Source organism: Dermacentor silvarum, chromosome 2 (assembly GCF_013339745.2).
Source record: "Dermacentor silvarum isolate Dsil-2018 chromosome 2, BIME_Dsil_1.4, whole genome shotgun sequence".
NCBI lineage: Eukaryota > Metazoa > Arthropoda > Arachnida > Ixodida > Ixodidae > Dermacentor > Dermacentor silvarum.
In genome coordinates, this window is record NC_051155.1 from 259569494 (window position 1) to 259582588 (window position 13095).

A 13095-nucleotide genomic window follows, 5' to 3' on the forward strand; every position below is an offset into this window, starting at 1 on the left:
GACATGAGGCTAGTGATACACTAGGGGCAACGACTCAGACCATCTGCATTTCCATTGAGTTTACCTTTCTTGTAGCGAATGTCAAAATTGTACTGCTGAAGTGCTAAGCTTCAGCGCAAGAGACGGCCATTTTTGGGGGACATTGATTGCAGCCACGTAAGAGGACAGTGGTCCGTCTCGATGGTGAACCTCGAACCCGCAATGTAACAGGCTAGCTTCTGCACCGCCCACACAACGCAGGCACATTCTTTTTCAGAAGCACTGTATGCTTCCTCACGAGCAGTGAGCTTCCTACTGGCAAAGAGTACAGGGTGCTCCTCATCATTATCTCCCTTTTGACAAAGCACAACACCCATTCCACGATCACTCGCGTCGCACTGAACAATGAATGGCATAGAATAATCCGGCGCACTTAATACTGGTTGACTCGTCAGAGCCCTCTTCAGTGTACAGAAAGCCCTTTCCTTGGCTTCGTCCCACTGTATGGTTTGTGGTTCTGTTTTTCTTAGCGCATCTGTCAGAGCGCTTGCAACATCGGAGTAACGCGGAATATATCATTAGTAATATCCTGCTACTCCGAGAAATGACCGAATATCTCGTTTAGTGTGAGGTTGTGGAAAACATTCGATCGCAGCTAGTTTGACCTCGGAAGGCCGGCGGCAGCCTTGACCAATCACATGACCCAAGTAGGCCACTTCGGCATGCCCCAATTGGCACTTTGTCGCTGTGGCAGTTAAGTTAGCTTCCCGCAGCCGGGCCAGTATGGCTCGCAGATGCGCCAGATGTTCTGTCCATGATGCCGAAAAGATAGCGATATCGTCGAGATACGGCAGCGCAAAATTCTCCATACCACGCAACACCCGTTCCATAAGGCTAGAGAAACAATAGGGAGCGTTTTTCAATCCAAAGCTCAGGACCTTTGGTCGAAACGTTCCCAATGGAGAAATAAATGCGGCACACCTACTCGCCTGGTCTGTCAACGGTACCTGCCAATAACCCCTAAGTCTAGTGTAGAGATAAAATTGGCGCTGCTGACTTTCTCAAGCCTTTCTTCGATATGAGGTATAGGATAGGTTTGATCCTTTGTGATCAGGTTAAGCCTCCGGTAATCAATACAAGGGCACGGTTCCTTTCCGGGGGACCTCAACTAAGATAAGAGGTGAAGTATAATCACTCTCTCCCGGTTCTAGTATGCCTAGCACCAACATCTTTGTTATTTCCACAGCCATGACCTCACGCTGGCGTGGTGAAACGCGATACGCCTTCGAACGCACAGGCTCTGATGAGGTTAATTCAGTATCATGGACAACTGCGGTCGTCAGTCCCGGCTTGTCCGAAAGCCTATCTCTCTACTCATACATGAGTTCCTGCAGCTCCGCCTTCTGATGGAGGTCGAGCTCGGCTTGCTGTACGAGGTTATCTATGGTTTCGCCCATGCTGGCTTCCGTTGCTGGAGCCAACTTTGGAAAGTCAAGCGGCATTTCCTCTGGCATGTTAAGGGACATGTTTACGACGGCCTCCCTCTGCCGATAGGGCTTCAGTAAATAGCTGTGGTATACCTGATGAGTTCTTCTCTTACCCGGAACTGTTACTATGTAGTTCGTGTCAGATAATTTCGAGACAATGTCAGCCGGTCCTTCCCACTGAACTTGCAGCTTGTTTTTTGGTGAGGGACGTATTATCATTACCTGATCTCCTACCTCGAAGCGTCGCGCCCGAGCCGTTCTGTCGTAGTAAATCTTGGCATTACCTTGGACTCTGCGCATTTCTCGTCCTGCCAACTCTTGCGTTGTGTGCAGCCGATCTAACAAATCTAGCACGTATTCAACGACAGACGGATCCTCAGCCCGGCCCTCCCAGGCTTCCCGAATGATCCGGAGTGGCGATCGCAGGGAACGACCATAGACTAGCTCAGCCGGTGAAAACCCTGTCGACTCATGCGGGGCGGTTCAAAGGGCGAACATACCTGCTGGTAAGCAGAGTTCCCAATCTGTTTTGCGTTCATAACACATGGCTCGGAACAGACGCTTCATGACCGAGTGAACCTTTTCTACAGCGTTGGACTGGGGATGGTATACCGAACTATGGATAAGTTTGATACCGCATTTTTCAGAAATGTCGAGGTGAGGGCGCTCGTGAAAACGGTTCCTTGGTCCGACTGAATTTCCGCTGGGAAACTGACTCGCGTAAAGATGGACAAAAGGGCTTTCACGGTCTCGACCGAGCTTAGCTCTTTTAAGGGCACTGCTTCAGGGAACTTGGTTGCGGGGCACAGTACCGTAAGAATGTGGCGGTAGCCGGACTGAGTTGCGGGCAAAGGTCTTACTGTATCTATTATAAGTCTGCGAAACGACTCCGTAATTATTGGAACAAGTTTCATAGGGGCTTTAGCCTTGTCCCCGGGCTTTCCAATGCGTTGGCACGTGTCGCAGCTTTTTACGAATGCTTCTATTTCCCGAAAGCACCCGGGCCAGTAGAATTCCTGCAACGAGCGGTCCTTGGTTTTTCAAATGCCAAGGTGTCCGGACCAAAGGTCCCCGTGCACCAAGTGCAGCAGATCCTGGCGGTAATGCTGTGGCACTACTAGTTGATCAAACTGGACTCCTTTTCTATCGCGATACCTTCGATAGAGAATGCCTGCCCTCTTTTGGAACATTATGTTTTTCTTAGCGGTCCCCTCCTCACCGTTGTGCTTAAGGTTCCGAAGAGTGGGGTCCCTTTCTTGCTCGGTAACCAAAGTGTAAGTTGTTACGTTTAGCAACTTTCGCCTGCATTCTGTTTCCCGAGATACTACAGGTTCCCCGTTCACTCTCAAAACTGCCGCCTCTTCCTGACTCAGTGCGGTGGCCTGTTCTTTAGCCGACGCACCTTCAACGACCTCGCTTTCACTGGTAACCTCATTAGCGCTCTCTGAGGGTTCCTTGTGTAAGGCTGTGTCCTCCTGTGCTGGGCTTGCGCATGCTACCTTTGCCACAAGTTGTCGTGCTTTTGATCTGGTTAGAGCTTGCACTATTCCTTCGCCGAAAACGACTCCCCTGCTCCGCTACAACTCGTCAGATTTGTTTGAAAACAAATATGGACATTGCGGTGGAAGGTGCGCTGATGCGGCAGCTTCGGTGTCAAGTGTTCCAAAAGGACCCTCAATGCGGACTCTGGCTACTGGTAGACAAAGACTGTTAGCCTCTGCTGCTTGTTTTATCCAAGCGCATTTTCCTGTAAACTGACTTTGTTCTACGTATGAGGGATGAACGACATCCATCGTGGCGGCTGAGTGTCGGAGTACGCGACAAGGCTTGTCATTCACTACGAGATCCCGAATGTACGGTTCTAACAATCTCATATTGTCATCGGTATTGCTCACTGACAAAAAGACAACTTTTGGATTTCTGCAACCGAGGGCAATATGTCCTGTCTTATGGCAGTTAAAGCACACAACTGGCTTTCTAGCTTCTACCCGCCGGGTTGGCTCAGTCAGCTAAGGCATTGCGCTGCTGAGCACGAGATCGCGGGATCGAATCCCGGCCGCGGCGGCCGCATTTCGATGGAGGCGAAATGTAAAAACGCCCGTGTGCTTGCGTTGTAGTGCACGTTAAAGAACCCCAGGTGGTCAAAACTAATTCGGAGCCCTCCACTACGGCGTGCCTCATAATCAGAACTGGTTTTGGCACGTAAAACCCCAGAAAGGAGAAGAAGGCTTTCTAGCTTTGAAAGCCTTCTTTTGTTGCGCAGCTTTGAGTTCTGGTGGCTCCTCCTTTCTCACTTTGTTTTTCTCGTCATTACTGGTCGCTGATTCTGCGTTCTCCTTTCCTTTATACGGTTTCGACCTTGACCAATGCTCCTGCTTGTTGGATTCTCCTTCCTGAGCGTCTCTTTGCTTTCGGGGCCCCGGCGCAATACGTATTCCTCGGCAAGCTCTGCCGCCCTTGCGACTGTCTCTACGCCTGGCCTATCCTGCACCCAATACCTTATGTTTTCTGGCAGTCAGCAGAAGAATTGTTTCAGCCCAAAACACTGTACCACTTTGTCGTGGTCCTCAAAAGCTCCGGATCCTTTTAGCCACTCCTTCACGTTGGCCATCAGCGAGTACGCGAAATCAACATGGGACTCGTTTCTGGCCTTTTCGGCATCCCTGAATTTTGTTCGGAATGCTTCCGTCGATAACCTGTACTTTTTCAGAAGACTAGACTTTACTTTGTCATAGTCTTCTGATTCTTCTTTTTCCATGCGAGCTATCACGTCTGCAACCTCACACGGCAGCAACGTCAGCAGACGCTGCAGCCACGAGTCTTTCAGAAATCCAGCCTTCTCACAATGTACGTTCAAAGTTCACCAAAAAGGGGCCCACATCCTCCCCGACTTGGTATGACTGCATCAAGTCCTTCATTTTTTTCTCGCATTCTCTCGAGATGGGAGTCGCTTCTCCGGTATTCTGAGCCTTCAAAATCTCAAGCTCAATGCGCTTCATCTCGAGCACATCACGTCTTTCGCTTTCCTTAAGCTCAATGCGCTTCATCTCGAGCGCATCACAACTTTCGCGTTCCTCTTTCTCGAGCGCATCACGTGCTACTCGTTCTTCTCTTTTTTCTTAATGCTAATTAAGCATTATTCTAGTTTCTTGTCGTCTGCCCGAAGTGCCTCAATCGCTTCAATTATCTCTGGCTTTCTCTGTCGCTCTGAAATTTCTATGTTCAGCTGATTGGCCAACTCTAGCAATTTCAGCTTCTCCGTTCTGTTCGTGCAAATGCTGTATATTAAATGGTTGTGGTTTGTTGATATAGTTAATGATATTATAGTAATGTCAATTATATATTGCATCATCTCATTTAGGCTGACTGTTAATATTATACTCAGAAAGGGCATATATATATATGTGTGTGTGTGTGTGTGTGTGTGTGTGTGTGTGTGTGTGTGTGTGTGTGTGTGTGTGTGTGTGTGTGTGTGTGTGTGTGTGTGTGTGTGTGTGTATTTGCATTGCATGTAGTGTTAGTGATTCTAGTACAGTGAGATGCATCGTCATCAGTAGCAGGGTGTGTACCATGGAGAAAAGAACAAACTAGGACGGAGTGTCATGTGACAACCTTGAAGCCTAGTTGCAAATAATAAGAGAAGATTAGTGCGACAAGCACTGAAGTACATGTCTCCAAGCAATTGTTTTTAGTCACTCAGCACATCCGTGCAGGGTTTGTCATATGCTTTGGTAAGCTAATTGTATAGATGATTTGGAGCAGCTGTTGCCTTTGCAATGGTTTCCAGGTACTGAGGCCAAGCATTGAAGGACTCAAATGCAGCATGCAGAAAGCAAGCAGCATGCACTAGACAAAGTGACGACAACTTTGGTGGCCATCATTACGTACTCAAATTGCCATGTACATAGCTACTTATGGCGTGCTGTTTCCAAGTGGTGAGTGAAAGCAGGGAGATCAGAAAAGGTTGCCTGGTGGCCTGACGTCAGGCTTCCCTTGGCATTTTTTTTTTCATTCCTCCATGGCCTGGCCATGAAAAGCAGCACTCTCTTACACATTTGAATGTGAGTCGTTAAGAATATTGGCAAGGATTCTCAGGTGAGAATACCGGCCAAGTCACAAATTGGCTGTGGCTTGTTCCTGCTAATTACAGCATAAACAAGCTCCGTACTAAGCCCAACATTGCAGTAGCTCTATTTTGACCAAAGGGACGTTAATTTTTTCCTCTTGGATGGTGAACCTCTGGTTGTGCGCATTCTGAGCAGAGCATGTGACTTGCAGGCCGACGACTGGTGCCTGCTACCGAGTGCTTCTTCCCCACACCCCACAGGGGCCAGAGCCTGACCAGCTTTCTCTCCTCGGCTGACTTTGGCACTTGCGGAGAACTGGACAGGGTGAGTACAGGATATGCACACCTTCTTGCTTGGAAAATAAGGTACAACTGTACATGAGATTAACAGAGCAATAGGGCCTTGTTATGGTGGCAGCAAGGCAAAGTTGCTGATTGGCTGCAACACGATGACCATATAAGTTTCAGTTTATTTCTCATAAGGTAACAAAATTTGAATTATATATACAGAGGGAGGTCCCAGGGTCAACAGACTATAAAGGGGACCTCTCGTTAGTATTGTCTAGATACCTAAATACGCAGCAGCTATACATAGTTAAAAAAAAGAAAAGAAACTGGGTATTGTGGGAGCCACTACTTACACACACAAAAAAAAAACAATTTTTATTAACACGAGTACAATTATTGTCAACAACGTTAACCTGTTTGTTAAGCATCGTTAGAATTGCTCGGTCGTCTGCTGCATTTTTCACTTGCATAATAGGTGTCGGCTCATTAATTTCACTTGAGAAATAATTCAGAATTGGGTTTCGGAATGCTCAGGCTTATGCACTTGTGGTCATTACGTGCACAAAAAGCAAAAAAAAGGCAGGTCTAACGCTATTGTGTAAATTGTAAGTGAAGCTTTCCCTGATGTTTGCGCAAATGTTGATTCAAATGTTATGCAAACAAAGTTTTAACAACGGAAATGTTTATACAAAATGATGAAATGAAAATTATGTTCCACAAATGTAACACGAGTGATGCAAGTGGGTATGTACTTCCATGCCAGAGAAGCCGTGCTCGACCCTCTTTGATTACATTTTAAAGAATGGTGGTTGATCATTTTGCTACACTATTTCTACTAGTAAAATATTTGAAAGAAAATGTTAAAAGGCGATTCAACCTCTAGTTGTCGATCAAAAACAATGTCTTCCTGAGGGAGTTGGAGGAGAGAATGAGGTGGAGTCACTATGCACTGCACTCTATCGCATGAGGAAAGTAGGAGGAGTGTCGGACGGCTTATTTTGATTGCACTATTTTTGGGACTGGCCCACATTTTTAGACTGCACATACAGGAATGGCCCACATTTTTAGACTGCAGTACTTTCAGGATCAGACCACATTTATAGGCTGCACTATTTTTGGGATCAGCCTACAAAAAAAGGCTAGGAACCTTGATGCCCGAACCAGAAATGGGGGGGGGGGGGGGGGTAATTTGGTAAGGAAAACATTGTCTTAAAAAAATTTCTCTTACAGCGATTTGAATATTGCTGTGGTGGCCGAAGGCCTATGTTGGAGGAAAAAGAATTGGCAAGAATACAATACTACGCGGAATAGTATCAAAATCTTATAGTTGGTAGCACAAACATTCCACTTACTTATTTCAGCCCATTGGTGGCCGCTACTTTGCCTCACGAGGTGCTTTGTGGTGAAGCACTATGACAATTCTGGATTGTTTTTGAATATTTTTCCGAAATTGTACAAGTTATACAGAGCCAATACTACTGCATCATTTGGTTGAACAGTTGGAGATAAGTGTGTCAAAAAAGTATTGAAGTTGATGGGCGAGTAGTTTTGAAGCGGAAGAGGGCTTAATATTGGAAAATGTGCGAAATACCTCATGTTCATGCATATTTAGTAATACAGTCCAAGTAAAAGTGCATGGTGTACTTCATTTGGAAGGGTGCACAAAAACGATTTATTTTTAAAAGTTTAATCATAGTATACTTGCTGTTTTAGGGGAGAAAAAAAAATTATATTGAGATCCGCTGTGTCTCTAGGCATTGAGCCGTAAGTCCGCTTCATTGCACGGTGCACACCTCCAGTGCAAGGGGAAGATGCAATGGGAGGCAAGGCTGCATTCTATTTTGTGTTCTCATATTTCTTTTACTGCCGTCACAAACATAATGATAATGAATTAACTTTATTTCTCATGCAAGCGAAAAGAGACTGGGCTTTGACACTTGAAAGTCAGTGTAACTGAGTTGGAGGCGAGTTCAGCAGTGACAGTCATCAGCAATGATAGCACGGAATGGTGAAAGGTGCAATGCTTCTACCTTTGCGGGAAATTGTAGTCTCCAGTCTTGCTGAGAGTTGTACTTGTTTAATGCAATTACCATTCTTTGGGAACTTCAAGCACTTTCAGGGGGCTATCTATCTAACCATTTTCCTGCCAACTTGGGTTGCTGGATAGCCCATAGTCTAATGTGCACAGCATCACGCTGCTGGGCTGAGGGAAGAGGGATTGAAACCAACTTAGTTTACTGGGTATGTGCCACTGGGTATTTGTCGCTCTTCAATGAACCTATTTGACGCCAACTTGGGTCACTGTTTATGCAACTCTTCAATCACAAAAAAATATAATTAAAAAAAATTGCTGCAGAACCCATCTCACGATGACTGTCAACAGTAATATGTTAGCATTGAATCAGTGTAGCGACATGATGTACTGCCACCGTCTAAACGAGGTTTATCATCATCATCAGTAGCAGCAGCAGCCTATTTTTATGTCCACTGCTGGACAACGGCCTCTCCCTGCGATCTCCAATTACCTCTGTCTTGTGCTAGCTGATTCCAATTTCCACCTGCACATTTCCTAATTTCATCACCCCACCTAGTTTCCTGCCGTCCTCAACTATGCTTCCCTTCTTTTGGCACCCATTCTGTAACCCTAATGGTGCACCGGTTATCTATACTCTACGCATTACATGCCCTGCCCAGCTCTATTTCTTTTTCTTAATGTCAACTAGAATATCCGCTATGCCCGTTTGCTTTCTGATCCACACTGATCTCTTCGTGTCTCTTAATGTTACGCCTACCATTTTTCGTTCCATCGCTCTTTGTGAAGTCTTGAATCTCTTCTCGAGCTTCTTTGTTACCCTCCAAGTTTCTGCCCCATATGTTAGCAACTGTAGAATGCAATGATTGTACACTTTCCTTTTCAACGACAGTTTATATATGAGGTATATATGAGGTATATATGAGGTATATATGAGGTGTGTACTGCAACGGGACTTTTCTATTGTGCGTCCCTGTGATGTGCAGGTTCTTGTTTCAAAGCAGGTCTCTGAGGCAGAGCCTCAGAGGACCGAATCAAAGGACGAAGCCGTTGGTTTCAAAGAGCAGAACGAGACATTTAATACACACGTTATGAAGGCAAGTAGGAGAAATGAAGTGAAGAGCAGAAGAAATTAATAGAAAGGAAGGCACAAGTAAAATCCAAGTTAGACACCACACAGAGCTAGGGCTTGGCATAGATGATAGCGCGCGTAACAGATCAATGTGGAAGGGTAGTGGTAAGGCGACGAAAGAAGGGCGTTCGTCTCACCAACTGGATGACGGGCTGGTCGACGACTGGGTAGAGCGCCCGATCGCATCGGCTCCGACTCGTGGAGGGGACACGGGCAGCTGGGGGCACTTGAAGAGCGAGGCGGCGTTCTCGCCAGGCAGCTAGGCGCAAACTCGGGCCCGCAGCCCGACAGCTCGACCGCTGCTTACAGACGCTGGAGCTTGCCGGTCTCAAGTAGCAGTCTGCGACCGAGTGGAGGGGCGATGCCCAGGAAGGCGGACAGCTTGGCGACAAGGGCAGACGGCGGCGGCGTTCTGGCCGGGCAGCTAGTCATGGAACTCGGGCCCGTAGCCCGACAGATCTCGATCTGCCCACGGGCGCAGACGCTCGCCGGCCTCGGGCAGCAATTCCCGAACGGATGGAGTAGCGACGCCCAGGAATGGGTTGGTAGGAGGCCCCGGCCGGGTGAAGTCCTGGTGGCTCGGGTCCGGAACCCGACGGCCGTCTTCAACCCGCGATTCGGTGGCCGACCTTCTCTTGGTGCCGCTTCTGGAACTCTCCCCTATTTCTGCCAGCGTGCCTCGTTTTTCTTCCCTCTGGTCCGTGTGTTCCTTTCGGATTGGTTATCTTCGGGCTCCGTGGGCATCGGTCATTGGCCCCCGTGAGAACCGTGGTTCTTTCCAATTGGATGGCGCTTCGTTTGTTTGTTTTTTCTTTGTGCCGCGGCACCTCGTGCTTGACGCTCTTTGTCATTGTTGTCGTCTTGCGCTCATCATGCTCACGTTCACATGCGCACAATTCACTGAACTTTGTCTTCGCGCACTACCACACACCACAGTCCCTAAGAAGACTTGGCACCATCTAGCGCTGCTGCCGCAAAGCCTGCATGGAGCCTCTGTAATGCGTGGCGTGCAGATGCATGCGAACGCTGACAAATGTGTCATACGGCCACTGGGCTCCTTTTTCTTGCCTATTTCTGGACATGCCGTGCCATTTAGGGGCACTGCCGAGAAGTCCACGTGTGGCCTCCAAAATGAGAATCGTGGTGCCTTCAAATTGTTCCCTCACTTGCTGCACACCCAGTGGCACATACTCAATGAACCTGGTTGACGGGAGGTTGATTGAGGAGTGGCACGTACCCAGTGAATGAATTCATCATGCAGCTGGCTAAAACGTTGGCGTGAAAGGCATTCTTTGAAAAGCGGCACATACCGAGTGCATTTGTGGCGCAGCCTCCCAATGCTTTGGGTTGCTGTCCTTGAGGAAACCTTGTGGCGTAGGTTCAATTCCGCTCAGCATCAGAGAAATTTGAGGGATCTTTTTCGTCATTGTAGAGTGGCATATTCCCAGTGGCACGTACACAGTGACCCAAGTTGACATCAAACAGGTTCGTTGAAGACCAGCACAGACCGAGTGGCACTTACCCAGTGCTCCAAGTCACTGTCAAAGAGTTTCTTTGAATAGCGGTACCTACCCAGTCATGCATCTTGCAAACCCATGTTGGTGTGAAAGAGGCTCGTTGAACAGCAGCACGTATGTATACATTTACACATACTCAGTGACCCAAGTTGGTCTGATGGTCGGTTTCGAACCCTGTTACCTCAGCTCAGCAGCCGGATGCGCTACCCATTTGACTGTGGACTACCCAGTGACCCAGGTAGGTGGGAAAATGAATAAATACAAACGAACATATATAGATACATACAGTGGAATCTTGATGTTACGATCACGGCTAATATGAATTTCCGGATGATACGAATTTTTCTGTGTTCCCGGCCGAGCCCCATTACTTTGCAATGTGCTAGAGAACGGTTGTTACGAATCGATTTTCGACCCGCATCGGTTGATACGAATAAACGCCGCCCCACCGACGGCCGCAAAAGAGAACAGCGTGCAACGCGCGCTTTCTTCCTTTCTCTTTTGGTGCGGAGGCGCGGACGCGGTGCCGGACAGCGTGGAAGCCGCGACTGGGCGTGAAGAGTTTGAAGTGGTGTTGCTTTTGTTCTTTTCCTTTTGTGCTTTTCCCCACGCAGGCGTGGGGAAGCGCGGCCGCTGCAATGAGCGACGGTTCATGCGGTCTATCGCTTTAACGGAAACTGAGCCGCGTAAGCACAGCGCAAACAAAGGTCAGAGCCGTGTGGAGATGGCTTTCAAGATACGACAGCCGGCACAGCCGGCGCGAAGTACAAGAACTCATTTGTTGGCAAAGCAGAAGCACCCCTCCCTCCCTCCCACGCTGCCTTCCCGCTTTGCTCCTTTCGCGTGGGAAATTGCGTCGCCAGTTACCCTTGCACCCGGTTGCAAGATACGCATTTGGTGCCACAGCACAGCGTCGCCCCCCTCCCTCCCTCCCATACCCTCACGGCCTTTCGCGCGACGGAAGTCGCGTTGGCTCTCTCCTGTGCATTCGCTCTCCGTGAATGCGTGTGTCCCCTGCGCGCTTTCACTCGCACATACGCGCGGCGACGATTTTATCGCCCTTGGACTCTTGCTCCTCCTCCGCAATACCCTCGTTGATCTCCTCTCCCATCAATGGGCGCACCTCGTTGAGAAGCGTGCTTGGTACCGCCCTTGTCAGCGAGATTTTCCCGTGGAAGCCGCATTATAACCGGTATTTCGTCTCACGCGTCTGCACTGTAAGCAGTATGCGTATACATGGAGTTCTATGGGAGGGTAAACGGGAGTCGGAAAAGGCCGCGTTGTAACCAGTTCTGCACTAGAAACGGTTACGTTATAAGTGGTCTGTACTGTAAATGCTTTTTACGTGCATGTGCCTGAGTGAGTTCACCTCTGATTCTTTAATTTAGCTAGTTTTAATTGTGTTTCGATGATACAAATTTCAGCTAATACGAATATTTTTCGTGACCCTGTGAGATTCGTATCATCGAGATTTCACTGTACATAGATACATACATAGATACATAGCCCCTGAAAATGGCGTGAAGTGCCCGAAGACTGCTAACTCATTAAAACTTGACGGTGAGGGGCCGTATCGAACCCGCGTAATATATATTGATACGGGACAGCTGCCGCCACAGTGTGGCTACACTGAGGAGAAGGAAGACGACAGGGTTCCCGCTTACTATAGCTTCACCATTCTGGCCTCCATTATCTTCCCTTTAAATAAACTGTAAATAGCCTTGGCCATCAGGTACATGTAGCATTATTTGGTGGAGGTGCAGACATTCCCCCTGCCCGTCGTGGAGCTTCGCGGCGGTTGCAACGGCGCCACTGAAACATCGGCTCCGGCTGCCAGCACTTCATCTATGCAAGCGTCTCCGCCTGCAGCTCCAACCTAAGTCATTGTTTCCCCCCCTCGGGATCCTGGTGTTTTCACCGGATTCGGCAGTCCTGATGTCGACGACTGGCTCTGCTTATATGAACGTGTCAGCACCAGTCACAGGTGGGATTCGACTGTTATGCTTGCCAACATTCTTTTCTACCTCGACGGATCTCCACGGGCATGGTTTCAGACTCATGAAGAGGAGATCTCGAGCTGGGATCTCTTCAAAGAGAAGCTCCGTGACATTTTTGGCAATCCGTTCGGTCACCAACTCAATGCCAGCTAAGAAGGCCCTTGCCACACGTGTTCAGACATCGACCGAGTCCTACGTGTCGTACATTCTTGACGTCTTGGTCCTTTGTGTGCCAAGGCTGACCCAAACATGTCGGAGGACGATAAGGTTAATCACATCCTCAAAGGCATTGCTGACGACGCCTTCAATTAACTGGTATTTACGAACGTCACCAGCATCGATACGATCCTCAAGGAGTGCCGCCATCTCGAGCATGCTAAAAGGCGCCGGGTATCCCAGCACATCACGCGACTTCCCAACACAGCTGCTACGTCATCCTATGACGACCTCTTCCACCAGCCTTCGTGGTGTGACAACTTAACCCACATCATTCGTTGCGAGATCGAAGCAGCACAACCGGCGGCACCTTCATTCCCGTCACCTGATCATTCTCCGGCGACAATCTTCTTGATCCAGGCCGTCGTCCATCAAGAGTTG

At 48.4% G+C, this 13095-nt stretch overlaps 1 protein-coding gene across 3 annotated transcripts in view; it reads left to right on the forward strand.

Annotated features, from left to right (window-relative positions):
* Window positions 1–13095, forward strand: part of LOC119443188 (run domain Beclin-1-interacting and cysteine-rich domain-containing protein-like) — a 323250-nt gene that overhangs the window by 23667 nt on the left and 286488 nt on the right. For all 3 annotated transcript variants that reach the window (XM_037708354.2, XM_037708355.2, XM_049662640.1), the window contains exon 2: window positions 5745–5857. In XM_037708354.2, coding sequence (XP_037564282.1) covers window positions 5745–5857 — 113 coding nt within the window. The remainder of the gene's footprint in view (window positions 1–5744; window positions 5858–13095) is intronic.